Genomic DNA, 24,506 nt, shown 5'->3' on the forward strand with positions numbered 1-24,506 from the left:
CTGCATGAGTGTCACATTCTTTTCTAGAGTGTGTTTTTCACTGAGGGGTATGTGGAGAACACATTACAGGAAGGCTTTAGAGCACGTCTCAGCAGGAAAACAGCTCCCTGCCTTCAAAACATCACCCTTCCTATAGGTAAATTATTCCAGAGCTGCTTACTTCAGGGCTTTCATGACTCTTTCTCTGAAGTCCAAAGTCTGGCTCATGATGGGAGTAGACTTTAGGAGTAGACAGCCCCCTTAAGCCTGGTGGCAGCTGAATGAGCCCAGGGAGCTGTAACGTGGCCTTCTCATGTTTACTACTTGATGCAGGAGCTGTTCCCCATAGCCAGAGCTAATGCAAAAGCTGCATGCCTCAGTGGCCACCCCTGTGGCCAAGCACAACGAAACAGCAGCCCCTGGCATCCAGCCCTTGGAGAAGTGCAGTGGCTTCTTCTGCGTGGAGGGATGTTCTCAAGCAGCTGAAGTGCCAGGGCACACCGGTGCAGAGCAGCTAAGGGGTCCACTGCTGTAGGTGAGGATGCACTGGTGGCAGTGTGGGTGAGGCTTTCCAAGGCTGGTGACTGCATAGTGGGGAGGGGCTCTCTCCCAGCCAGGCAGTTATCTCGGGAACTGAAGGCTTTACCCTGGGCCAGCTGCTCCCTTCCCACTGTCCCAGGAGTGATTTCAGACCACAGCAACGGCTGACGTGTCCCTTGCTGAAGACAGGACCAGAGCAGGGTGGCACCATGGGCTCCTCTGTCTTCCCGTGCCTCATTGTTATCCTGCTCATTGGGGGCACCCCAGTGGGGTGTGCTGGTGACAGTGGCTCTGCTGGAGATGGTGGCTCTGCATCCCACAGTAAGTGAGCTTTTTTCTTGGCTTGGGGAAAGGCTGCATTTGCCATAGAAAGGCCACCTTGCCCTGAGTGTGCTGCACATGCATTGCATCAAGCTTGGAGAAGAGGTGTGTTGGTGAGCTTGTTGGGATGGGTGCATGCATGTTGTGGGGAGCATCTTTGGACTGGGCTTTGTGTATCCTCTGTTCAACCCTGACCTCTCCTCTTCAGGCACAGCCAGCACCACAAAGAAGCCTGTCCCGTTGAACAACACTGCAGATGCTGAAGCCTTCATCAATGGTGCAGAGGTGGTGGTGGTTGGATTTTTCCAGGTGTGTTCACAGCACCTCTGCTCTGCCAGCTGTGAGCCCCTGTTCCACCTTGATGAGTGTGTGAGGTTGGATGTGGCATAAACACCTTCCAAAGGCAGCTCCTGTCTGGAAAGGTGCTGGGTCTGTGACAGCCATGTGGAGGGATTAGGTGGCAAGCCACGGAGAGAATGCAGGGAATTCAGTCTGTGTGTGGAAAGGGAGATGGAGCAAGGAAGGAAGGTGAATGAGGTTGTGGAGTCCTGGAGCCAGAAAATGGAAAACAGTGCAGGAAAAGCAAAACAAGAATGTGGGTGGCAGAGAAACAGCATTTGCAAGGGGTGAGTGGGAGCATCAGTTGTTTGCTTTAGTCTGCAAAGGCAGAGCAAGGCTGCCTGTGTGATGGGTCTGAGGGAGCTGGGTCTCAAGGGGCAGCACTGTTGTGAGTCTTCTGAAGTCCAAGAAGGTTTGGACTGAAGCTGCAGCCTCCTTCCAGGCAGAGCGTCGGCATGGACTCCCTTTCTCACTGCTCTGTTGCCCAGATTTAATACCCTTGAGATCTCTGCCTCTCTGTGTCTAAATCCAATCAAATTCGAGGGTGAATGAAGGTTATGTGCCCCTTGCCCCCTAAATGGCATGAATATTTTTCCTTAGGAAACAAGTCAAAAATACTTATTAAGTTAGACAGCCACAAAACATGAGCCTCTTGATGAGATCTTCATTACTTTTAAGGTCTCCAAGTTGCACTTTCCCCCCTCTCTTTTTGTTGATCTCTGCCCTGGGCTTCTGCTACCCACACCCTGCCTCATGGCTTCTGTCAGAGGAGACTTCAGGCTTTAAAAAACAGCTCCTTTCTGCAAGCTCCTTCCTCTTTCTGCCCTGTGTCAGGAGCTGAAGGGGCAGACTAGAGAGGGCATGGTGCTGTTGGTATAGAGCCCACCAGAGTGGGACCCAGTGGTGATGCCTGTGCAGCACAGGCATCCACAAGCATAGGAACCTGCTGGACTCGATGATCTTGGGGGTCTTATCCAAACGAAACAGTTCTATGACTCTATGAGTGCTGGAGGTTTATGCCCCAGGGCCGGCGATAAGCAGTGATCACAGAGCACCAGCTGCCTTGCCTGCAGGCAGTCAGAGCCCTCTGGGGTCGCTCTTACAGAGCTCCAGCCCTGCAAACCAGCAAGGCGGTGTGTACATGCAGAACGAAACTGCTGAGACACCTCCATCCCCCAGGGCAACAGGCTGGCTTGCGACAGGACTGCACCCGGGGCGCAGAGCCTTCTGCTGAGCTGCAGGCAGGGACTGCGGTTTCCTGCTGGGAGAAGCAGTGCAGGGCCATAACCATGGGTGCCTTGTGCCGCTGTGGCCTCCCTCCTGCTGCAGGATTTAATTCATCAGGCGGGCAGGAGGCTGCTGCCATGCGGCCCCAGCTGCCAGAAGCAGGAGGCAGCAGGCGGCGACGTGTCGAGCATTCAATGCCTGAGGCACGACAGGACTGCGTTTGAACACTAGATAAAGACATCTGTGTGCCGGGAGGGCTTGTGTTGGGCCCTCAGCCTGAGAGTATATTCATGCAAATAACAACCATGTCCTCTGTTCGCCATAAATTATTCCTCTGCTGCAGCCTTTCAATGCACTGCAGTCGGCAGCTCGGCAAGCTTGCTGTATAATGAGCGCAGCCCCCTGACTGGGAACAGCATGCCGTGGTGGAAAACCAGCACACTGCTCCAGAAACTCTCTGTGCCTGTGAGAAAAGGGCCATGCTTGGCCTCATTAAACCCCAGCTTTCCCAGGAACGCTCCAAACCTTAGGAGGTTACTCCCACCCTAGGCTTTAGTGCTCTCACCAAAGCCATGTGGCTGTACTGGCATTTCCAAAACAGGTCATGAGAGCTGGTTTTTGTTTTCTTTTGAAGGAAGAAAGAATTTTGTTTTCCATTTTCTCTGGGCTCACAAACAGCTGAGCTGATGGTTCAAACTAAAAAAGAAAAAAAACCAAACCAATTTCCAAGCAGAGGCTGTGCCCTGAGAATTTAAATATAATAATGTTTGGGTGTTACCTGCTCCCTCTCCCACTCTAGAAATCAGCCAGACCAGACTCAGCAGCTCTGGAAATTGAATGAAGCTTTATAGTTACAACTTAGCACAATATACAAGCAGATATTTACAGTATATACAGAAATATACAAGTTAAAAAGGTACTACAGGAACACAACTGCCCTCCCAGAAACCTGAGTATCCCAGGAGGGGCTCTCAACCATCCTTCCACCTTCTCCCACCTCCCTCTACCTTACCCAAGATCTTGCCTTATGCCCAAGGAAGACTGAAGGGTCAGCCAGGGGGGTTAGGAAGCAGGTGAATTAGTCACACAGAGGGCAGGTTAGGTTAGAGAGAGATGCAGCCCAAAGCCCAGAGACAGAGCATCTGAGTTATCTATATTTACATTCTTGTTCTTATACATCCCATGGTCTAGCCTTGAGCTCTGTGGTAAAGGGTTGGACTTGATGATCTGTGAGGTCTCTTCCAATCCTAATAATACTGTGATACTGTGATACTGTGTGAGTGAAGCAGATATCACCATTGTTTTCTTCTCACAGCCTGTAATCTAATTCTTCTCACCAAAACATTCTAGCTAGCTTCAAATAAGCAGAAGTTTAAAAAAATACATCACTCAGGAGGAAAAATTGGGTGTTTCAAGGGAGGCTTTAACATGGGCTAAGGCTGTAGCTGGTGCTATGGCAAGAAAGGGAATGGGCCTCAGATTAGTGAGAAATTGCACATCTCTATCCTTCATTAGCTGGGTTTTAAAGGATATGCCTTATGCAGCTCTTTAAAAGGAATACTGCTAATGCAGGGTGTTAAAAAACTGTAACCTCCCTCACTCTAGAGCCAAGGTTATCTTGGAAATGGTATTTTTAGTATTTGTATTACGTACACATATATGTGTATGTAATACAAATATGTCTCTGTGTATATATCATAGAATCATAGAATCAACCAGGTTGGAAGAGACCTCCAAGATCATCCAGGCCAACCTAGCACCCAGCCCTAACCAATCAACTAGACCATGGCACTAAGTGCCTCAGCCAGGCTTTGCTTGAAGACCCCCAGGGACGGTGCCTCCACCACCTCCCTGGGCAGCCCATTCCAATGCCAATCACTCTCTCTGGGAAGAACTTCCTCCTAACATCCAGCCTATACCTACCCTGGCACAACTTGAGACTGTGTCCCTTTGTTCTATTGCTGGTTGCCTGGGAGAAGAGGCCACCCCCCACCTGGCTACAATGCCCCTTCAGGTAGTTGTAGACAGTAATACACACATGAGTATGTATTTAAGTGTGCTATGTCCAGACTCTGGGCTTCCCCTCTCCCTTTTGACAGCTCAAGGGCTTTGCATCATCACAGAGTCACCTGTGATTGTTGGGGTAAGCAGTGAGGTTTTAGAGAAATCATAGGATGGTTTTGGTTGGAAAAGACCTTCTAGATCAAGTCCAGTCATTACCTAACTCTACCAAGGCTAGTGCTAAATTATGTCCCTCGACACTGGGAGAGATGTCTGGAGAGAAGGTGGCTCCAAGATGACCTTATTGTGGGCTTTCAGTATCTTAAGGGGGTCTACAAGAAAGTTGGGGAGGGACTTTTTAGGATGTCAGATAGTGATAGGACTAGGGGGAGTGTAACAAAGCTAGAAATGGGTAGATTCAGATTGAATGTTAGGAAGAAGTTCTTCAGCATGAGAGTGGTGAGAGCCTAGAATGGGTTGCCCAGGGAGGAGGTTGAGGTTCCATCCCTGGAAGTGTTTAAGGCCAGGCTGGATGAAGCTCTAGACAGCCTGATCTAGTGTGAGGTGTCCCTGCCCATGGCAGGGGGTTGGAACTAGGAGATCCTTGTGGTCCCTTCCAACCCTGAATGATTCTATGATCTCTGCGCCTTTCAAACACCTCCAGGGATGGGGACTCATTCTGCAGTGTTTGACAACCCTTTCAGTGAAGGAGTTTCTTCTTATATCCAACCTAAACCTCCCCTGGTGGAACTTGGAAGGTGAGATTCCCACCCCGCCGTAGCCACCTGCTGGCCGGAGCTTTGACTCTGACACCCTGGCATCGTGGCTCGGTGACTTCCCCCGGTTCCGAGGAGGGGAGGTGGCTGGCGGGGCGAGGAGGGGGGCAGCATCCTGGCCACACAAGCAAGGTGACAAGGGGAGAGGAGATTGCTTACCCCTTGCAGCCCGCTGCCTCCCCTGTCCTTTGGCTGCCAAACTCCCCCGACTTTGTCCTCTCCGCCGGCCGGGCCGAAGGGCAGCAGGGTCGGGCGGGGGGCGCGGCATGGCCGTTCTGCCGGCCGGCCGCTAGGTGTCGCCCTAGCGCCACCTCCGGCGTGGGGCAGCGGCGATGGGGGGCTCCCCGGTGGGGGGCTCCCGGCGGGGGAGCTGTGCTCTTCGCCGCCGTTCTGGCCCCTCCTCTCCCTCTCCATCCCCTTCTTTCCCTCCCCTCCCTTCTCACCCTCGCTCTCACTCTCCCTCTCCTCTCCCTCCTCCTCCGCAGGAACCGGAGAGCTCTGAAGCGTCGAAGTTTCGCCTGGTAGCCGGTCGGATCCCGGAGGTGCCTTTCGGCCTCAGCACCAGCCCCGAGGTCTTGTCCCACTACGGCGTGGCGCCCAACACCGTCACTCTTTTCCGCACGGTGCGTGGGCCCGGAGCGCGACACATTGCGGGTGGGAGTCGCCCATGGTCCCGGCGCTGCCGGAGCCGCCGAGCCGCCAGCTCCTTGCTGGGGAAGCTGCCTTGCGAAGGGCTGCGTCTGCCGAAACACGGCTCTGGCTCGCTGGTTTTGGTGAGAGAGGCCCTAGGGCTGCCCGCAGTCAGAGGTACAGAAGTGAGATCTGCAGTTCCAGTGAGTGAGAGGAACGTTAAAGCTGGTCGTTTCACATTAGAACGTGCAGAACAGAAAAAGGCTTGTCCTTGTTAGTCACTCTGCCTGCCCACCAAAAGCACATCTCTAGAGCATCCTGCCCCAGAGAGGTCCTTTGGTTTTCACTTGAGGTGTGCCTATCACTGAGACATGTAACATTTATTACACCTGATGAATCATAGAATCATAGAATCATAGAATCAACCAGGTTGGAAGAGACCTCCAACATCATCCAGTCCAACCTAGCACCCAGGCCTGTCCAGTCGACTAGACCATGGCACTAAGTGCCTCATCCAGGCTTTTCTTGAACAACTCCAGGGACGGTGCCTCCACCACCTCCCTGGGCAGCCCATTCCAATGCCAATCACTCTCTCTGTGAAGAACTTCCTCCTTACATCCAGCCTAGACCTCCCCTGGCACAACCTGAGACTGTGTCCCCTTGTTCTATTGCTGGTTGCCTGGGAGAAGAGCCCAACCTCACCTGGCTACAATGTGCTTTCAGGTAGTTGTAGACAGTAATAAGATCACCCCTGAGCCTCCTCTTCTCCAGGCTAAACACCCCCAGCTCCCTCAGCCTCTCCTCATAGGATTTGTGCTCCAGGCCCCTCACCAGCTTTGTTGCCCTTCTCTGGACATGTTCCAGCACCTCAACATCTCTCTTGAATTGAGGAGCCCAGAACTGGACACAGCACTCAAGGTGTGGCCTGACCAGTGCTGAGTACAGGGGCAGAATAACCTCCCTTGTCCTACTGGCCACACTGTGAGAGTCTCTGCTGAAAGTTTTTGCCCTTTAGAACTGATCCACCACCCAGTGCTCTGAAAAGAATTATGTCAGTGCTTCTGAGTGACCTGCCTGGGTCACAGTCTTGCTTGGATGGGATGTCCCTGCACCTTGATGAGCTCCTGAGACCCATGAAAAGCATCTAGAGGCTGTCTTACAGTGGATCAACACAGTAGGCTTGATACCAAATCTTGCTAAGTGTTGCTTCAGGCAGGCAAAGCTGTCTTCCTGGCTGCACTTTTCCATCATGACTGAAATCAGATCCAGACTGGGTCTCTGCAGTTGCAGATGCTCTGCCACCAAAAGGAATCTCAAACACGTTTCTTGCTTCTGCACTGTGGTTTGCAAAGCTCCTGTACAAATACTCTTTGGGCATGGGCCCACTATGCAGTTTCTTAGGGATGGGTGCTCTGCAAGATCAAATCTATATTGACTCCAGCTGTAACTGCTGATGCTTCACTGAATTTGAAGCTGTTTGCTGAAGTTTAAGGAGATCATGTCAGGAATGCTCCCCATCAAGTGTACCAATGAAAGCTAAGAGGAATTATTCTACTACTTATGTCCACTTCCTTGTGTTGCTTCTTCTTATACAAGTATGATACTTGAGAACTGGAGAGAGGTATATCTGAGGAGGAGAGGGAGCCTTGGCAGCACATGATGTCCTAAAAGCCATGGAGTGATGTGTCACCAAAGCTCTAAGCCTGTGTGGCTGGTGGGAGGTGGCAGTAGGGAAGTGGGGATGAGGACACACTAAATGTTCTAGGGAAACTAAATGTGGCAGCCTGGCCAAGTTCTAGATCCAGGATGTACAAAGACTGGATAAAAAACAGTTTGTTCCCCACTCTTTCTCAATGTTTCCTACAACATAGTTTTTATCCAAATAATCCAAAGTGCATGAGCTAACAGCAAGCAATAAGTAGGCAGGTCCTTTTCACAGTATCACAGTATCACAGTATCACAGCATCACCAAGGTTGGAAGAGACCTCACAGATCATCAAGTCCAACCCTTTACCACAGAGCTCAAGGCTAGACCATGGCACCAAGTGCCACGTCCAATCCTGCCTTGAACAGCTCCAGGGACGGCGACTCCACCACCTGCCCAGGCAGCCCATTCCAGTGTCCAATGACTCTCTCAGGGAAGAACTTTCTCCTCACCTCCAGCCTAAATTTCCCCTGGCATAGCTTGAGGTTGTGTCCTCTCGTTCTGGTGCTGGCCACCTGAGAGAAGAGAGCAACCTCCTCCTGGCTACATCCTCCCCTCAGGTAGTTGTAGACAGCAATAAGGTCTCTTTTATTTAACCTTTTGTTTGTTATGGGCACAGGCTGCAATCTGAAGCAACACTCATCTTGATTTTGGTTCTTCATCATGGTGATTTTCATCCCTAAATGTGTGTGTGATGGTTTGGGTGTTACCCACCCTTCATCCCCTTTGGAAATCACCCAGACTAGACTCAGCAGCTCTGGAAATGGAATGAAGCTTTCTATTTACAGCTTAGCACAATATACAAGCAGGTATTTACAATATAGACAGTTATATACAGAAATATACAAGTTAAAAGGTAATGCAGAACCACAACAGCCCTCCCAGAAACCAGGGTCCTCAGGAGGGGCTCTTAACTACCTTTCCACCTTCCTTCCACTCCTCAATCTTACCCAAGATCTTGCCTTATGGTTAAGGTAGTATGGAAGGTTGGCCAGAGGGGTTAGGAAGCAGGTGAGTTAGTCACACAGGTGGCAGGTTAGATTAGAGAGAGAGAGTTCAGCCCAAAGCCCAGACAGTGACTCTGTTATCTATATTTACATTCTTGTTCTTTTACATCTCAGCAAGCCTATGAGTGAAGCAGACATCACCATTGTTTCCCTTTCACAGTCTGTAATCTAATTCTTCTCACCAAAACATTCAAGCTAGGCTCAAACTAGCACAGTGGGAAAGATGCTTTGGCTTTGTGCTGTGGCAGACAGTGAGAATGACTGCAATGGCAAAGTGTTTGATGAAAGAAAGTGCCTGGCCTGTTAGAAATCAGTTGCTATTGAATGTTCTTTGTTCACAGTCGAATTTTTGCAGCTGAACTGTTGTTTAGTATGAAAAAAAACACCCACAAGAAACTAATCCACTAGTCAGGTTGAAATGTGTTTGGCAGTTCACTTGTCTGGTTGTCAGTTTTTCTGAAGTTATTCAGGCACAGTATTTTCTTCCTTTGATTCTGTGCTGAATACTGTGTAGGAGTAAGAGGTCAGACATGAAAAGGAAGAGTTAGAAAGAACTTAGGCAGGAACTTGGAATCAAATACTCATTTGAAGAATACAAAGATGCATGACCAGGATAGCAGTGAATCAGAGGCATAAACTCTTCTTTTTCCTTTACTTTTGCAGAGCCTGAAACACAGTGCTTAGAAGTTTAAACCATAATTACAGTAGTAGGAGGGGCTGGTGTCAGCTGGTGAGATGACTTTGCATGTAGCAGAGGGAAATAGATTTATTCTAGTGAGGAGTCTGGGCTGCTAAGCCTAAAAGGGACGTAATTAACAGATGCTAGCAATCTAATTATGTGGAGTGATGAAGACATTTTGACTGGAGCTTCAGCTATTGGATATTCTGAGCTCCTCAATTCAAGAGAGATGTTGAGGTGCTGGAACATGTCCAGAGAAGGGCAACAAAGCTGGTGAGGGGCCTGGAACACAAACCCTATGAGGAGAGGCTGAGGGAGCTGGGGGTGTGCAGCCTGGAGAAGAGGAGGCTCAGGGGGACCTCATTGCTGTCTACAACTACCTGAAGGGAGGCTGTAGCCAGGTGGGGTTGGGCTCTTCTGCCAGGCATCCAGCAACAGAAGAAGAGGACACAGTCTCAAGTTGTGCCAGAGGAGGTCTAGGCTGGATGTGAGGAGGAAGTTGTTGGCAGAGAGAGTGATTGGCATTGGAATGGGCTGCCCAGGGAGGTGGTGGAGTTGCTGTCCCTGGAGTTGTTCAAGAAAAGCCTGGATGAGGCACTTAGTGCCATGGTCTGGTTGACTGGCTAGGGCTGGGAGCTAGGTTGGCATGGATGATGTTGGAGGTCTCTTCCAACCTGATTGATTCTATGATTCTAAAACAAAAACAAAGGCTGTTTTACCAGCCTTATTTTCTTAAAACCATGAACGTTGAGTGCAGATTTCAGACTTTGTTACCCCCAAACAGCAATCAGGTGTTTCCAGAAGCCCAGGAAAAAGACTTTCTGTGTGCTCCAAGGGTGGATTAGATTCTTCCCCAAGGCCTGTCTGATCTTACCCACTCAGGTGTTGAACTGGCCTGATCTTATATACTGGAGTAAAGCTCCCCTTTCATTTCATGCAGGAGGAAAATCTGTGAGAGGAATCAGACCACACTGTCTGAAAGTACCAATCAGGGTTACCAGGCAGGGAGCTGTGGCCCCCTACCAGATCAAAGACCTTGCTGATGACCACACAACAGCAGCAAAAGGGCTGTAGATGTCTGCACAGCACTGGAAAAACTAACACACTCTCAGAGCTTGTACAGATGAAGAGGATAAAATCTGGCATGTGCATGTGGACTTTTCCTCAGCCCCAAGAGCCTCATTCAACACATCTATCAAAGGCCTTCAGATCCCAAACTTTGATCTTATTAGGTGTCAGAACCTAGCACCCCCATGGCTTGACTCAGTCACAACCTGTAGTGATCCTGCACAGCAGCTCTGCTCCATCAGGTGGTTTAGCTTCCTTCTTTTTCAAAGGTCAATAAAATCACATCATCTGAGTGGGGCTGAGGGGTGGAGAGTGGGGAGGTGTGTGGCAGGATGGATTTTCCTCTAAAGCAAAAATGTGCTGGGGTTGCTTTTTGTTTTAAATCTACTTTTTTCCCCTCTGCTATGCTGCAAAAAGAAAAATCCTTTTTTTATTGGAGAGATTTCCTGCTTGCATAATGTTTCCAGGAAATCCATACAGGCCCATGCCAATGTTTATGGCTTGCAGAAGAAAAAAGAATAAGCAGATGAAGATTTTAAAAGAGGAGTGTAAAGCCAAAATTGATGCAAGGAGTTAGGCTGCTTAGTGATCTCACCCCACAACACCTTGAGTAGTTTATTAGCTAATCTTCCCTGTCTCCAGTGCATCAGAAACTGATATTGTAGGGATATCTGGAATGCTCAGTGATAGAGCTGCTTGAGAGAGTCCAGTGCAGAGCCACTAGGATCATAGAATCATAGAATCAACCAGGTTGGAAGAGACCTCCAAGATCATCCAGTCCATCCTAAAATGATGAAGAGAATGGAGCATCTTTCTAATGAGGAGAGACTGAGGGAGCTGGGTCTCTGATGCTTGGGGAAGGGGAGACTGAGAGGTGACCTCATCTGTGTTCATAAATATGAGCAGGGTGAGTGCCAGGAGGCTGGAGCCAAGCTCTGCTCAGTGATGCCCAGTGACAGGACAAGGGGCAATGGGTGGAAGCTGAGGCATGGGAAGTTTCATGCAAACATGAGGAGAGATTTTTTTCCCTGTGAGGGTGACAGAACACTGGAAGAGGCTGCCCAGAGTGGTTGTGGAGTCTCCCTCTCTGGTGATACTCAGAGCCCACCTGGATGTGTTCCCATGTGATCTGGTATAGGTGATCCTGCTCTGGCAGGGGGTTGGACAGGATGATCTTTCGAGGAGGTCCCTTTGACCCCCTGAGATGTTGTGATTATGTGATTTTTGTTATGCCATGAGTTCTCTTTGCCTTTGGGAACCTGAAAGAAGGTGGCAGATCCTTTTCTTGGAAGTGCAGGTTGGTCTCTGTCTCTGTAGGTTCCAGCAGTGTGGATTATGTGGTGGTCAGAGGGAGAGGATAGTGATGCACCAGGGCGTGGGTGTCCCTCTGAGTTAATGCCATTGATACCTCTGGAGGGGTTACTGAGAGGAGAGGACAGATGTGATTTTAAGTGTCTTTTTGTGCCTTCAGGTGGACAATGGCCGGAGGGATCTGGATCTGAACAACAAAGACATTGACGCTGACAAGATGACTCGCTTTGTTCGGATCAATGAGCTTCGCCTGGTGACGGATTACAACCCCGTGGTAATTACCAGCTCCCCATGGCCCTCACCCTGCCACTTGGCCTCCTTAGAGGTGTTCTCTTGCCCAAGAGTTTGCATACCCAGTTGTCTTGAAATGGTATGCGTGGGGCTGGGGAAGCCATGCAGCACTTTGTTGTTACTCTGTATAGGGAGGGTCTGGAAGCAGCTGCTGTGCTGGGGCAGGAGTGAGGTGAGGAGAGGAAGAGAGGCATGGTGGTTCCTTTACCTTCTAGTAAGTTTGGGGTATTGGTGGACAGAGATTTCCATTTCTTAGCACTCCTCCTGGCAGTGCTGCTTCATCCTATGGGCATTTGGCATGTTGTGCCATGCCTGCAGTCCCTACTCAGCCAGGATCCCCTGAAAAGCCTTGAAAATCATGGAAGCTCGAGTGGCCTGCTCCCAAAAGGCAGGCTTTTTTTCATCACATAGCACATAGGGCTTTGATGTAAGCTCAACTAAACTCCAGTATTTGAGACATACTCAAGAACTCACTGGAAACTGACTGAGAAAGTGTTTTCCCACTCCTTACTCCAGGATTCAGCACTTGAACCAGAACAAAAATAATCAAACACAGGGTGCTTCTATCTTGGCCATTTTCATTAGCTCACCCATGTGGCTGAGACTGGCAGAGTCACAGTATCACAGTATCATCAGGGTTGGAAGAGACCTCACAGATCATCAAGTCCAAGTCCCAGTGCTCCTTCCTGCTGAAAGATAACCAAGGATTCAAGATTTTCTGGAATCTCAGCAGTTCGCTGGGCTCGTTGCTGTGGAGTCAGTAGCTCTTAGAAGCCTCCATGGTCTTTAATCCTTGCTGGTGGGGTCTTCTGCAAACTTCTGGATAGCTACAACAGTGCTGACCAGGATTCACAGTATCACAGTATCACAGTATCACCAAGGTTGGAAGAGACCTCATAGATCATCAAGTCCAACCCTTTGCCACAGAGCTCAAGGCTAGACCATGGCACCAAGTGCCACGTCCAATCCTGCCTTGAACAGCTCCAGGGACGGCGACTCCACCACCTCCCCGGGCAGCCCATTCCAGTGTCCAATGACTCTCTCAGTGAAGAACTTTCTCCTCACCTCCAGCCTAAATTTCCCCTGGCATAGCTTGAGGCTGTGTCCTCTCGTTCTGGTGCTGGCCACCTGAGAGAAGAGAGCAACCTCCTCCTGGCCACAACCACCCCTCAGGTAGTTGAAGACAGCAACAAGGTCACCCCCGAGCCTCATTCATTAGGTCCTGGCTATTTCTTCCTGTGTTTTTGCTGATGCTTTGTGGTCTTGCTGTGTTGGGCACCAAGGCTGTCTCCCTGACCAAGAACTCCTGAGCTGTTTGACAAGTCCCCTCCACCCTGACAGGCAGCACACATAGCTCCAGGTTTTAGTCCAGACACTTTGGAGTCCTAGCAAGGTGCTGCAATTAGCAGTGCCTCCTGCAGTCTCCTGCCCAAAGCCTTCCCAGCTCCTCTAACATAACTCGGTTTCTTGTAAACATTTATTCCCAGTGCATATGCTGTTTACATTTGAGAATGCTGATGGTCAGCAAAGAGGTCACACAGATCACAGTGAGCACTGCCAAGAGTTTCTCTCTCCATCCAGGGGCCCTTACTGTTTCTCCCACGTACTTTAGACATCTTTAGGCACTGCTTGACTTGTGGGGTTTCCAGAAGGGCCAGATGTGACTCAGTCACGTTGTTGAGCTCTGTTGAGTGCTCTTGCACAAGGTTGTGTGGGCAGGCACACCTTTGTGTGGAGCTGCCAGAGGAACTGCTGCTCCTGCCCTGTCTGCTTTCAGCCCAGCCTTGTCATGGCCTTTGATGCTGGCCAGCTCACTCTCACTTTCAGCCCTGTCCTCTCCCATGATGTCTTATAATGCTCCCCAGTCTTGGTTTGCATCTTTTCCACTCTCCCCTGCTCCATCTGCACACCACCAGAGAACTGAAGGGTTACAAAATGTTTGATAAACATTAGGCTAATGGCTGAGTCCTGGCTGCCAAACACTAAATGCTTTGCAATACGTGGCCCTTGCCAGCATGCACTCCCTGACCCCTTTGCAATACATGGTCCTTGCCAGCATGCACTCCCTGACCCCTTTGCAATACATGGTCCTTGCCAGCATGCACTCCCTGACCCCTTCCTTATTACTCCTGGAGTGTGTGGAAACTTTCTTCTCCCACTGGCAAGGAGCTGCAGAGTCTGCACCTCCGTGGTTTCAGTGGCATGCTGTTTAGTTTGAGGGAGAGGCTGCAAGGATGCAGGAAGTGGGCAGAAGAAGTGAGATGAGGGGTGAGAGAGTGCCTCGAGATGGTGTGGCAGCTTCTTGGGCAGTGCCAGCCCTGCCTCCTCACAAAAGGCCAGTATGTGCTGCCTGCTTGGCCCTCATCCCAGGGGACAAGGGGCAGCTGACTTCAGGTTTTCTCCAATGGTGGAACTACAGAGGCAATTTTCACCCTCAGCACTCTGGAATTCCCAGGTGCTGGGGTTCCTGAAACTCTGAACTCATCTCTAGCCTACAAACAGCTTAACACTGAAGAAAGAAAGTAAAGGGAGACACCAACCCTGGCAATACAAATCTTTCCCACTTTCTTCCTCCTGGTTTGGCTGGGTATTGCACCTCAGTGATTCAAGGCACCCTTGCGTTCAGTGTTTGATGGTTTTCCTTCTCCACTTCGTTGCTCTTCTAGATTTCAGCTTGCAGCACTCAGGCAATCCCTCTCCCCTGACTATCCTGAGGCCAGTGATGAATCTTTGTGGTCTGCAGACTCTTGTCTCAGAAATAAGCAAAGCCAAGAGGTTGAGAACTCCCACAAAATCTCCAGATCAATTTCCTCCAGCTTTAAAGAAAGCTGTTCTACTTGTCAGGATGATTTGCAGCGAAATCTCAGCTGGCACCTGAGGGCTGATATCCCTCTGGCAGTGCTTCCAATGTGGATTGAATGTTCTCAGTCTCCTTGTCTGTGTGTTTCTCTCCCTGACTGTGGTGTCTCTGTTTCTGGCAGACAGCAATAGGTGTGATGCACAGTTCACTCGAGCTTAACCTCCTCCTGTTCACAGACAAGATGTCCCCAAAGCACCCCGAGAGAATGCGCAAGTACCGGGCAGCAGCAGAGCTCTTCAAGGGGAAGGTAAGTCCCAACAGAGAGAGAAAACTGGGGAGCCAATGGGGAGGAAAAAGGGAGAAGAGTGATTTCTTCCATGGATGAGCATTATGGGAGCAAAGGCCACGTGGCAGGAGAAGAGGATGAGCTGGATAATTAAGTGGAGGGGTTGGATCTATTCAGCTTTTGCCAGTTATTCTTCTGATGAGCAGAAATATCCACTGCACCCTGCTCTTCTGCTCCCTCAGTGGCACAGTTTGTATTTCCTTGCTTCTTGGTCCAGTTTTGTTCCCTTGCACTGGGAGATGACAAACAGCTGCTGCCTTTCAGTCTGGTGATGGTTGCATTCCACTGGTGTGAGATGTGATTTTGTATATACAGCCTGTAAGATGCCAAGGACCATTATATAAGTGATTGGATAGCAATTAATGTAGTGATGTTGCTCAACCCTTAGCCTCCTGCTTGAATCCTGGGCAAATGGCTATTTTAAAGGAGCTGCAAATGGGCTTATTGGATTTCCCACACTAAGATGGTGGGATAGATGGGGTCTTTTAGAGAAATTTCACCTGACTTCCACCCCAAATAGTAAATCATCCCACGTCTGCCTCTCTGTTAGCAGCTGGACTACAAGGACATTAGTGTCCAAGGAACAGAGGAAGGAACTGGCAAGCAGAGAGGGATTGGGAACAACAGCAAGACGTTTGGGGCAAGGGAAAACAACAGATGGGAGGGGGTAGAAGATCACAGCAGAAGTGAAGGCTGAGCTGAGAAGCTGCAGATGAGGTCTTCCTGGGAGAAGTGTGGAGCTGGAAAGAGTTGGGGTTTGAGAAAAAGAACATCTGCATGCATCTGTTTGTGGTATTGAAGGGACAGATTCAAAATCAAATCTGTCCTCATCTTCAAATGGAGAGGGCACCACAGGGCTGTGCAACTCAAAAGTCTTGAGACTTATCTATTGCAGGACTGCTTTGGACCTTGCTATCCATTCTACCTGTTGGCAAGAGACCAGGTAGAATCCATGCATCCAAGTCAAAAACTCCCTTCAAAAGCATTCTGCTTTGAAAAAATGCATCATGACAAAAGACAGCTTAGAGGTCTGAAAAATTCCAGCCATCTCATGTGAGATGTGTGTTACAATGCCAGCATTATCCCTGTCCTCCAGGAGCAGCAGTCTGATACAGGTCTCCCCAAAGCAGCTAACTCTTCCAACACAGCACAGTCCTGTTCAGCATCACTGTCTTTTGATGATACAGCTGCAGCTGCTTTTCATGTGCCATGCCTAGATCTGAGAAGATGTGAATAATTTTCCCTAGAAATACTCCATAAAACATTGTGCAGAAATCCAGATAATTTATGAATTGTCAGAAAGCCAAATTTAAGTTGGTTTTGAGTTGTTGTTGGTTGGTTGGGTTTTTTGATTGTGTGTTTTTTTGGTGGGATTTTTCCACTGAAGGCAAATTTCTCACTGAATCAGTTTAGAATTTGCCAGAGTAAAATGCAGAGATTAGAGATGTGGGGGTTGGACTAATCGTTTCCACTTTACTGCAGCTGCACTGCAGGGCATGTAGATGAAGTGATTTAATAAGTAGTTTTTTCCCAATGGAATGGCACTCAAAGAAGTAGATTGTGCCACTGACAAAGCAGTAAAAGGGAGCTAGTTCTTAGTCTTAGATCTGAATAGTAAGGAGTAAGCAGCTATATGCTCACTTAGGTTTGTCTCCATTGCTGTGCCACACAGAAGGATGTGAATTAATTTGAGTCTTAGAAGTAGCCACTGCACAATACCATGGAAATCTCTGCTGGCCAATTTTTGCTAAGGGAGCTGTCTGTTGTCAGGACTACCAACTCAACTTAGTTTTACTTCAAAACAAGTAAAAAACTGAATAGGTTTTGCTTTAGAATCATAGAATAGAATCATAGAATTAACCAGGTTGGAAGAGACCTCCAAGATCATCCAGCCCAACCTAGCACCCAGCCCTGTCAAGTCAACTAGACCATGGCACTAAGTGCCTCATCCAGGCTTTGCTTGAACACCTCCAGGGACGACAACTCCACCACCTCCCTGGGCAGCCCATTCCAATGCCAATCACTCTCTCTGCCAACAACTTCCTTCTAACATCCAGCCTAGACCTTCCCTGGCACAACTTGAGACTGTGTCCCCTTCTTCTGTTGCTGGATGCCTGGCAGAAGAGACCAACCCCACCTGGCTACTGCCTCCCTTCAGGTAGTGGTAGACAGCAATGAGGTCCCCCTGAGTCTCCTCTTCTCCAGGCCAAATAACCTCAGCTCCCTCAGCCTCTCCTCACAGGGTTTCTGTTCCAGGCCCCTCACCAGCTTTGTTGCCCTTCTCTGGACGTGTTCCAGCACCTCAACATCTCTCTTGAATTGAGGAGCCCAGAACTGCACAGACTACTCAAAGTGTGGCCTGACCAGTGTTGAGTACAGGGGAAGAATAACCTTCTTCATCCTACTGGCCACACTGTTCCTGATCCAGGCCAGGATGCTTTTGGTTCTCCTGCCCACCTGGGCACACTGCTGGCTCATCTTCAGCTACTATCTATCAGTACCCCCAGGTCTCTTTCTTCCTGGCTGCTCTCAGCCACTCTGTCCCCAGCCTGTAGTGCTGCTTGGGGTTGTTGTGGCCAAAGTGCAGAACTCTGCCCTTGGCCTTGTTAAATCTCATTCCATTGGCCTCTGCCCACCCATCCAGCCTGTCCAGGTCCCTCTGCAGGGCTCTCCTACCTTCCAACAGATCCACACCTACTCCTAGCTTGGTGTCATCCTTTTTGCAGTTTTCAGATTGTCTGTGAGTACATGCAAGATTCTGGAATTGGATTTTATTCATCATTACCTGTGATTAATGAATATCTTGTGGGCTGGTGACAAAAGGCTGGTTTGTGCTGTGGAGCTTGTGCTGTCAGTGCCCAGAGCAAACACACATTGCTGTGCAGCAAAGAGGTGTTCAGGCTTTCTGTGAGCATGTGCCACTGCACCCAGCAGCACTTTCACAGTGATTGCAGAGTGGCAGAAGAGAGTGGGGACGCTCAGTGTGTCTTGCAACCTCTCTACAACCCAGTGCAGGACACAGATCTTGAAGAGAGTTCCCAAGCAGGAGAGGGAATACCAATCCTTTCACACATCTTTGCTGTGCTCTGAGGAAAGAGGAGTTCTTGTCATTGTCCTAACCAGCTGTAAAGAGAAACTTGTTTGGGTTGGTGGAGGGGTGAGGAGTAGCTGCTCTTGCTGAGTGGCTGATGCTAGGGAGTGAAGAAAGTCATAGAATTGTTTAGATTGGAGAATACTTTTAAGATCATTGAGTCCAAGCATTAATGGGTCACGAGGAAGTGATTCACCTCCCAGTTCCTGCCTAGATTATGGTTCTTTTGTCTCTGGTTTAAGATATTTTAGGTTTTGCCTGCAAGGAAGTTGAGATTTTCAGCTGGAGGATCTGTGAGGCTGTGCGGTGAGGACTGTGACTTGAAACAGCCTCAGCTGCACTCTGAGCAGCCCTGAGCATCTGAAGGCAGTCTGGATTCCTGTGAGAGCCTGGGGGCTAGAAAATGCTGGAGAGGGAAGTGCAAATGTTAGATGATACTAAGCCAACAACAGCTGGGAAGAATAAGAAGGAATATGTTACTTCTCTAGCAGACTTCAAGAAACAATTGTGGGTGGGTAGCTGAAGAGACAGAGCTCAGAGTGCTGCTGCTGCAGGAGTGAATCCACCAGTCTTCTTGGAAGGATCTCACTGCTATCGAATATGTTCTTACTGGAGAAAGTACTGCCAAAAATCCAGGCTTTCTACTGGAAAGGAAACGCCAAAGTTTGCATTGCTAAGCCAAATTAGCATAAGCACCTTCAATTTTCTTTATACAGTATCAGAGCACAACATGACAACCACAGCTGGTGTACCTCAGGGGTGTTTGCAGAACTATTCAGGAGAGTGATGCTGGCAATAACAATGAAAGCAGCTCTGGCTGCAAGTAATAGAACTGTTTTACAGTCTTAGAATGATTTGAGTAGAGATCATAGAGTCAACCTGGTTGGAAGAGACCTCCAAGATCATCCAGTCCAGCCTAGCACCCAGCCCTATCCAGTCAACCAGACCATGGCACTAAGTGCCTCATCCAGTTTGCAAAGTCCCTTTTAGTTTATTTTACTCCTTTGAAAATGAGTTCTGTGAAACTCCTGAGAATGAGCTGCCCAGGGAGGTGGCAGAGTCACTGCCCTTGGATGTGTTTAAGGGTCGTTTGGATGTGCTTCTTAGGGATATGGTGCTTAGGACTATGGTTTAAGGTGAATCTTGTAGAATAGGGTTATAGGTTGGACTTAGTGATCCTGAGGGGCTTTGCCAATCTGGCTGCTTCTGTGACTCTGTGAATCCTTCAGGAGCTCTTTGATGGAAGTGAATGGATGATGCCCTTTTCTTGCAGGCAGTCATTCATGCAGTTCTTTCTTTTTTTCTTGTCAGACACTGATGGCTCCAGAACTGAGAGAAATGATAGAGATTATAAATAGAGATAATAGAATAAATATATATCTACAAATAGAGATAATAAAAGAGATGCCTCTTCCATCCATAAACAAGAGAGGTTGTAAATATGGTTTTTCTTTGTCAACATATTCAGTAAACTTGTTTTTATAGCCTGCTCTTTATTTTAATTTAACAACTGATATTTTATATTTTATAAACTGATTTTATATATTACAAACTGATAGTTTGTATTTTGCTTTGGTATGTTATGCAAGCTACATAAGAAGTGACTCAATCCTTTTGCAGTCTTATCAAGGAATGATGTTGATTGCAGCTCCATGAAGTTCAAACACTGTATATGAGGTTCAATCATCCTTCCTCTTTGTCTTCATAAGAGGAAAACCTAAGCCACATCAATTGGTTTCTACCATCACAGTACTAATTTCAATTAACCTCAGTTCCTTGGGCTATAAAATCATTCCATATTTTAGTATTTACCAGGAACTCAACGTTCTAAAAGCACTGGGCTAGAAATTAAGTTGTGAAGACACCAAGAATAATAGAATCATCCGGGTTGGAAGAGACCTCCAAGATCATCCAGTCCAACCTAGCACCCAGCCCTAGCCAGTCAACTAGACCATGGCACTAAGTGCCTCATCCAGGCTTTTCTTGAACACCTCCAGGGATGGTGACTCCACCACCTCCCTGGGCAGCCCATTCCAATGCCAATCACTCTCTCTGCCAACAACTTCCTCCTAACATCCAGCCTAGACCTCCCCTGGCACAACTTGAGACTGTGTCCCCTTCTTCTGTTGCTGGTTGTCTGGGAGAAGAGCCCAACCCCACCTGGCTACAACCTCCCTTCAGGTAGTTGTAGACAGCAATAAGGTCAGCCCTGAGCCTTCTCTTCTCCAGGCTGCACACCCCCAGCTCCCTCAGCCTCTCCTCAGAGGGTTTGTGTTCCAGGCCCCTCACCAGCTTTGTTGTCCTTCTCTGGACACCTTCCAGCACCTCAACATCTCTCTTGAATTGAGGAGCCCAGAACTGGACACAGCACTCAAGATGTGGCCTGACCAGTGTTGAGTACAGGAGAAGAATAACCTCCAGCACCAATGTACAGAATTTTCTGAGATAGAGCCTATTGCAGATGACAATACAGGAGATAACAGCAGGTGTGGAGAGAAGAATTCATGTCAGGAATTTCTCATCCTTGCTGGAGCTCTTTTACTGCCTATAGCAGCAGACCTCTGAACACAGGCAAGAAGATTGCTACAGAATGAAACAATTTCACCCAAATAGCTTCAGAATGAAATAGTTTCCACTATTGTACAGGATAGCCTGCAATAGAAAGCGAACTTTCTGTAGGAGATGGACATACCTGGTTTCTGGCAATGTCATGAGAGCTGGCATCTGAGATTTGATGAATTACAGCTTTGGTAAGTTGTCTGAGCAAAGGCTTTAGGCAGAGAAGCAAAGGCATGTCATTCCTGCCCTTCTGAAACAGGCCACCACTTATTGTAGAGCTTACCTAGGTGGCTGTCAGGACAAGACTAGCCTGATTGGGTGCAAATTCTGCTAAATCTGTACTATTGAATCATCCCAGCAGAATCCTAATGCTTGGCTTGCTCTTCATCTCCAAGACTATTTGGGAAACTCTTTGCGTTATTCTCATTCTGGGAGCCTCCTTCTCTGGAGACTTTCAAAACCTGCCTGGATATGTTCCCGTGTGAACTACCCTAAGAGATCCTGCCTTGGCAGGGATGTTGAGCTCAATGATCTCTGGAGGTCACTTCCAGCCTCCTAAGTTCTGTGATTCTCAAATGATTGCATCTTCATTTCTTTATTTCATTTTTCTTCATTTCACTGCAGCTCACTTAAATACATCCTTTTGTGTTTGGTCCTCTCAACATTCTTATCTTTGCAGGCTCTTACTGCCATACACTTCACTCTCACATTTTTGCAGTTGGGTTTGATTCTCCACACACCAAAACACCTTGTATTCTGCCCCTCTGGATCTTCCATGGATGAGAGCATCTTATCCAAATATCATGCAAGTAGAGGAGTCAGTTTCTTTCACATTCCACTAAGGAAAAAGACATCTGGTTTTCTCATCTGTTAAGAGAAGTGTGGACTGCTTCCCTCTGTACTGTAGATATAGTTTAAAGAAGGTGAAAGAATACAGTTTGTTTGCTAGTGTAAGTCTGAACTGATAAAATGCAGTGTGGAGCACTTAATGTTCTAACAGAGCATGATAGGTTTTCTCTTAACTCTTTATATCACCATTAACCTTCATGTGACCACTCTCTGTGAATATGCTCTTTCAGTTTCTGTTTTGCTGCCATTTTCCTCTCCTATTTCTATCACAGATTCTTTTTGTCCTGATAGACATCAATTTGAAGAGCAATGAACGAGTAGTGGACTACTTCAACCTGAAGAAGTCCCAGCTGCCAGCTCTGGCTATATTCCATGTACCAGATGAGAAGCAGGAAGTGTTGACTCTGGATGAAATCTCTGTTGATGGTGTACAGGACTTCTGTAATCGTTTCTTACAAGGAATGCAGAAGGTAAAGAGGGACTCCTGTACAGTCTACAGGGAGCTGGGGTCGTGTAAGACAGTTCTGTTGTTCACAAGGCTCTTGAAGAGGATGACTTTAGTTCTTTGAACTCCTCTCCACCCCTGTCACCTCCTCTTTTGTTTTCATTTGCACCTGAACGTCAGAAAAGCATTAGATCTAAAGCAGAGCAGGAATGGGTACCTCTTTGTAGATGCAGGTTTTTCTCCATTGACCTCTGCCTTGTTGTCTACAGCAGAAAGGTTTCACTGACCTCTGCAACTATATAAAGGTCTCAGTGAAGCATCTATTTTCTGGGAGCAGCAGCTGGGGAGACAGAGTGAAGAGCTCTTTTGGGCACTGAGAATGGGGGTGGCAGATGGCATCACGTGAAAGAGGATCAGAGGGACAGTGTCATAAAGAGAAAGGAAATCTGTCAAGAAGGCCACAGAACAGAGAATACACAGAGGCTCAGGACTCTGGCAGAGGTCTCTGCTGAAAGAGGGACAATTTAATTTCCATGCTGGTTCAGTACTAAAAGTTCTCTCTCTGACAAAGATTATCTTCCTATAGCACAGAGTCTGTGTGTGTCAGTGCTGTGTGCCATGAAATGGAAATCAAATAGACAGGGAAGTGGCACAGACAGCAGAAGAAGGCATTTGAGTTCTTTTGTTTCCTTTTATCACTATGCTGAGAAACCAAGCAAGGGCAAAACTGATTCCATATCTCTAATGTGTTTTAGAAAGAAGATGAACCTGAGGAGAAGGCCCTCAGTGATGAACTCTGATTCTTAGCCAGCAAGAAGACTGTGCCCAGAATCATCTGCTTCTGGTGGATGAGGAGTTGACTGAGCTCTGCAGTCAGGAATTCCTGGGATAGTGGGATTAAGGGATCAAGTCAGTCACGGATTTCTTTCTCCATGCTATATACATGTATGCTGTCTGTTCTCCCTAGGAATCTCTTCTCCTTTCTCATTTGTTGGCTCCAGCTTTCTTTTCTCAGCTCTGGTATTGCAAAATGGCAATATCAGAGACAAAGATTGTAGTTACCAGAGATATATTGCCCTCATTCCTTTTTTGCTTTTGGTGCCATGCTGGGAGCCACTGTCAGCCTACTCTGACACTAAGAACAGATTGGTTGCTTGATGTCACATGAACTTTTCCATTTATTTTGCTAAATAAAGCAGAAAATGAATACCCTGAATTCTTTTGCAAACAATGTGATTTTCTACTCCCTATGTCTTCCACTTAAGGACAAAGCCTGTGCATTTTGAGTGAGTAAGCTCAAAAATCTCCTTTCTCTAAATTTAACCAGGCTTGAAATGCCTAACTGCTGAGATTGGTTGCTAAGAATCATTGCCCATGGAACTGGACCCATTGTCAACAGGTATTTCCACCAGGATGAAAGATTTCTTTCAAGGTGTGGGATTAGAATAGTGCTGGATGCAGCAGGTCTGAGTTAGTGCAGCAAAAATAAGTGAGCCTAAGTTGCAAACTGAGGCTGAGAGATGTGAGAACTGTGGCAGAAGAGCAGTAGAAAGTTGCATTGCAAGATAGTGGCTATCTCCACGCTGCATTAGAGGGAAAGGCTAATGTATGTGTATGGATGTCAGATGTCCCTCAGAAGTCTTAGTGCTGGTGTCCAGGAGATGGAGTCTTTGCAGGTGCTGTGTATGAGCCTTCTGCTGTACTAGTTGTGTGCAGTAGGATTGCCTCATACTTGGCTCAGCATCCTTTGACATGAAGTGTGGAGGCCTCTGTCAAACAGTGACTGCATTGTCTCTCAGGGCCTGAGAGACTTGGCTTGGGCTAGGGAGCATAAGAGGCTTAGAGCTGAGAAACCTCATCCCTTTCTCAGACATCAGCCCAAGGTGAAGAACTGAGAATAGAAGTTGTTCTTGTGGATGAGGTAAACACAGCTTCCCACCACAGATGGAGAAGTTGAGAGCTGGAGGGAGTGCAAAACAACTGCCAGCCAACAACATGAAAGCCACAGCAAGGATATTGTTGGCAGAAGAATGAGGCAGGTGCCAGCACTTGTTTAGCTTTTGCCTTTTCCACATGGATCGAGCTGCTGTCTCTTGTCTCCTTCAGGCTCTGTCTCCCAGTACAGCAGGACTTAACTCCTTTAGTGTTTTACTCTTCCTGCTCCTCTAATTACCAAAGCAATCCCAATGCTGCAGTAGTTCACAGAATCACAGAAACATCCAGGTTGGAAAAGACCCTCAGGACCACCAAATCCAACCTATAACCCTACTCTACAAGATTCACCTTAGTTGGTGTGGGGAATCCAACTGCAGGGCGTTTCTAAGGGAGAGTGATATAACCAAAACAGCATTCAGGATTGTGCCTCGTGTTGGCAAGGGCAGGAAACTGTCTGCCTGCATAAGGAGCTCTCCTCCAAGAGACCAGGTGGTGGGAAATGTGGAGTCTCAAAAGCTACACGGTCAACACAATAATCAAGAGTTTCTTTGTAGATGAGACCATTCAGAAAACAGCAGGAAAAGAGGGAGGAGAGGAGAGGCAAACC

The 24,506-nt window shown here is 48.0% G+C and overlaps 1 protein-coding gene across 1 annotated transcript; it reads left to right on the forward strand.

Moving 5' to 3' along the window:
- The first annotated feature begins 681 nt into the window (after positions 1-681).
- On the forward strand, positions 682-23,128 carry ERP27 (endoplasmic reticulum protein 27). The gene is made up of 7 exons (XM_064154780.1): positions 682-840; positions 1,049-1,149; positions 5,669-5,806; positions 11,744-11,857; positions 14,856-14,981; positions 21,792-21,989; positions 22,720-23,128. Exons 1-7 carry the CDS (start codon positions 729-731, stop codon positions 22,762-22,764), a joined length of 834 nt encoding a protein of 277 aa, XP_064010850.1. The 5' UTR covers positions 682-728; the 3' UTR covers positions 22,765-23,128.
- Positions 23,129-24,506: the final 1,378 nt, after the last annotated feature.

The sequence above is a fragment of the Pogoniulus pusillus genome, chromosome 15, assembly GCF_015220805.1.
Source record: "Pogoniulus pusillus isolate bPogPus1 chromosome 15, bPogPus1.pri, whole genome shotgun sequence".
Taxonomy (NCBI): domain Eukaryota; kingdom Metazoa; phylum Chordata; class Aves; order Piciformes; family Lybiidae; genus Pogoniulus; species Pogoniulus pusillus.

Coding starts and splice junctions, on each gene's coding strand:
- ERP27 (XM_064154780.1), top strand. CDS start 729: ATGGGCTCCTCTGTCTTCCCGTGCCTCATTGTTATCCTGCTCATTGGG. Junction 841..1,048: donor TGGTGGCTCTGCATCCCACA/GTAAGTGAGCTT, acceptor TCTCCTCTTCAG/GCACAGCCAGCACCACAAAG. Junction 5,807..11,743: donor CCGTCACTCTTTTCCGCACG/GTGCGTGGGCCC, acceptor TTGTGCCTTCAG/GTGGACAATGGCCGGAGGGA.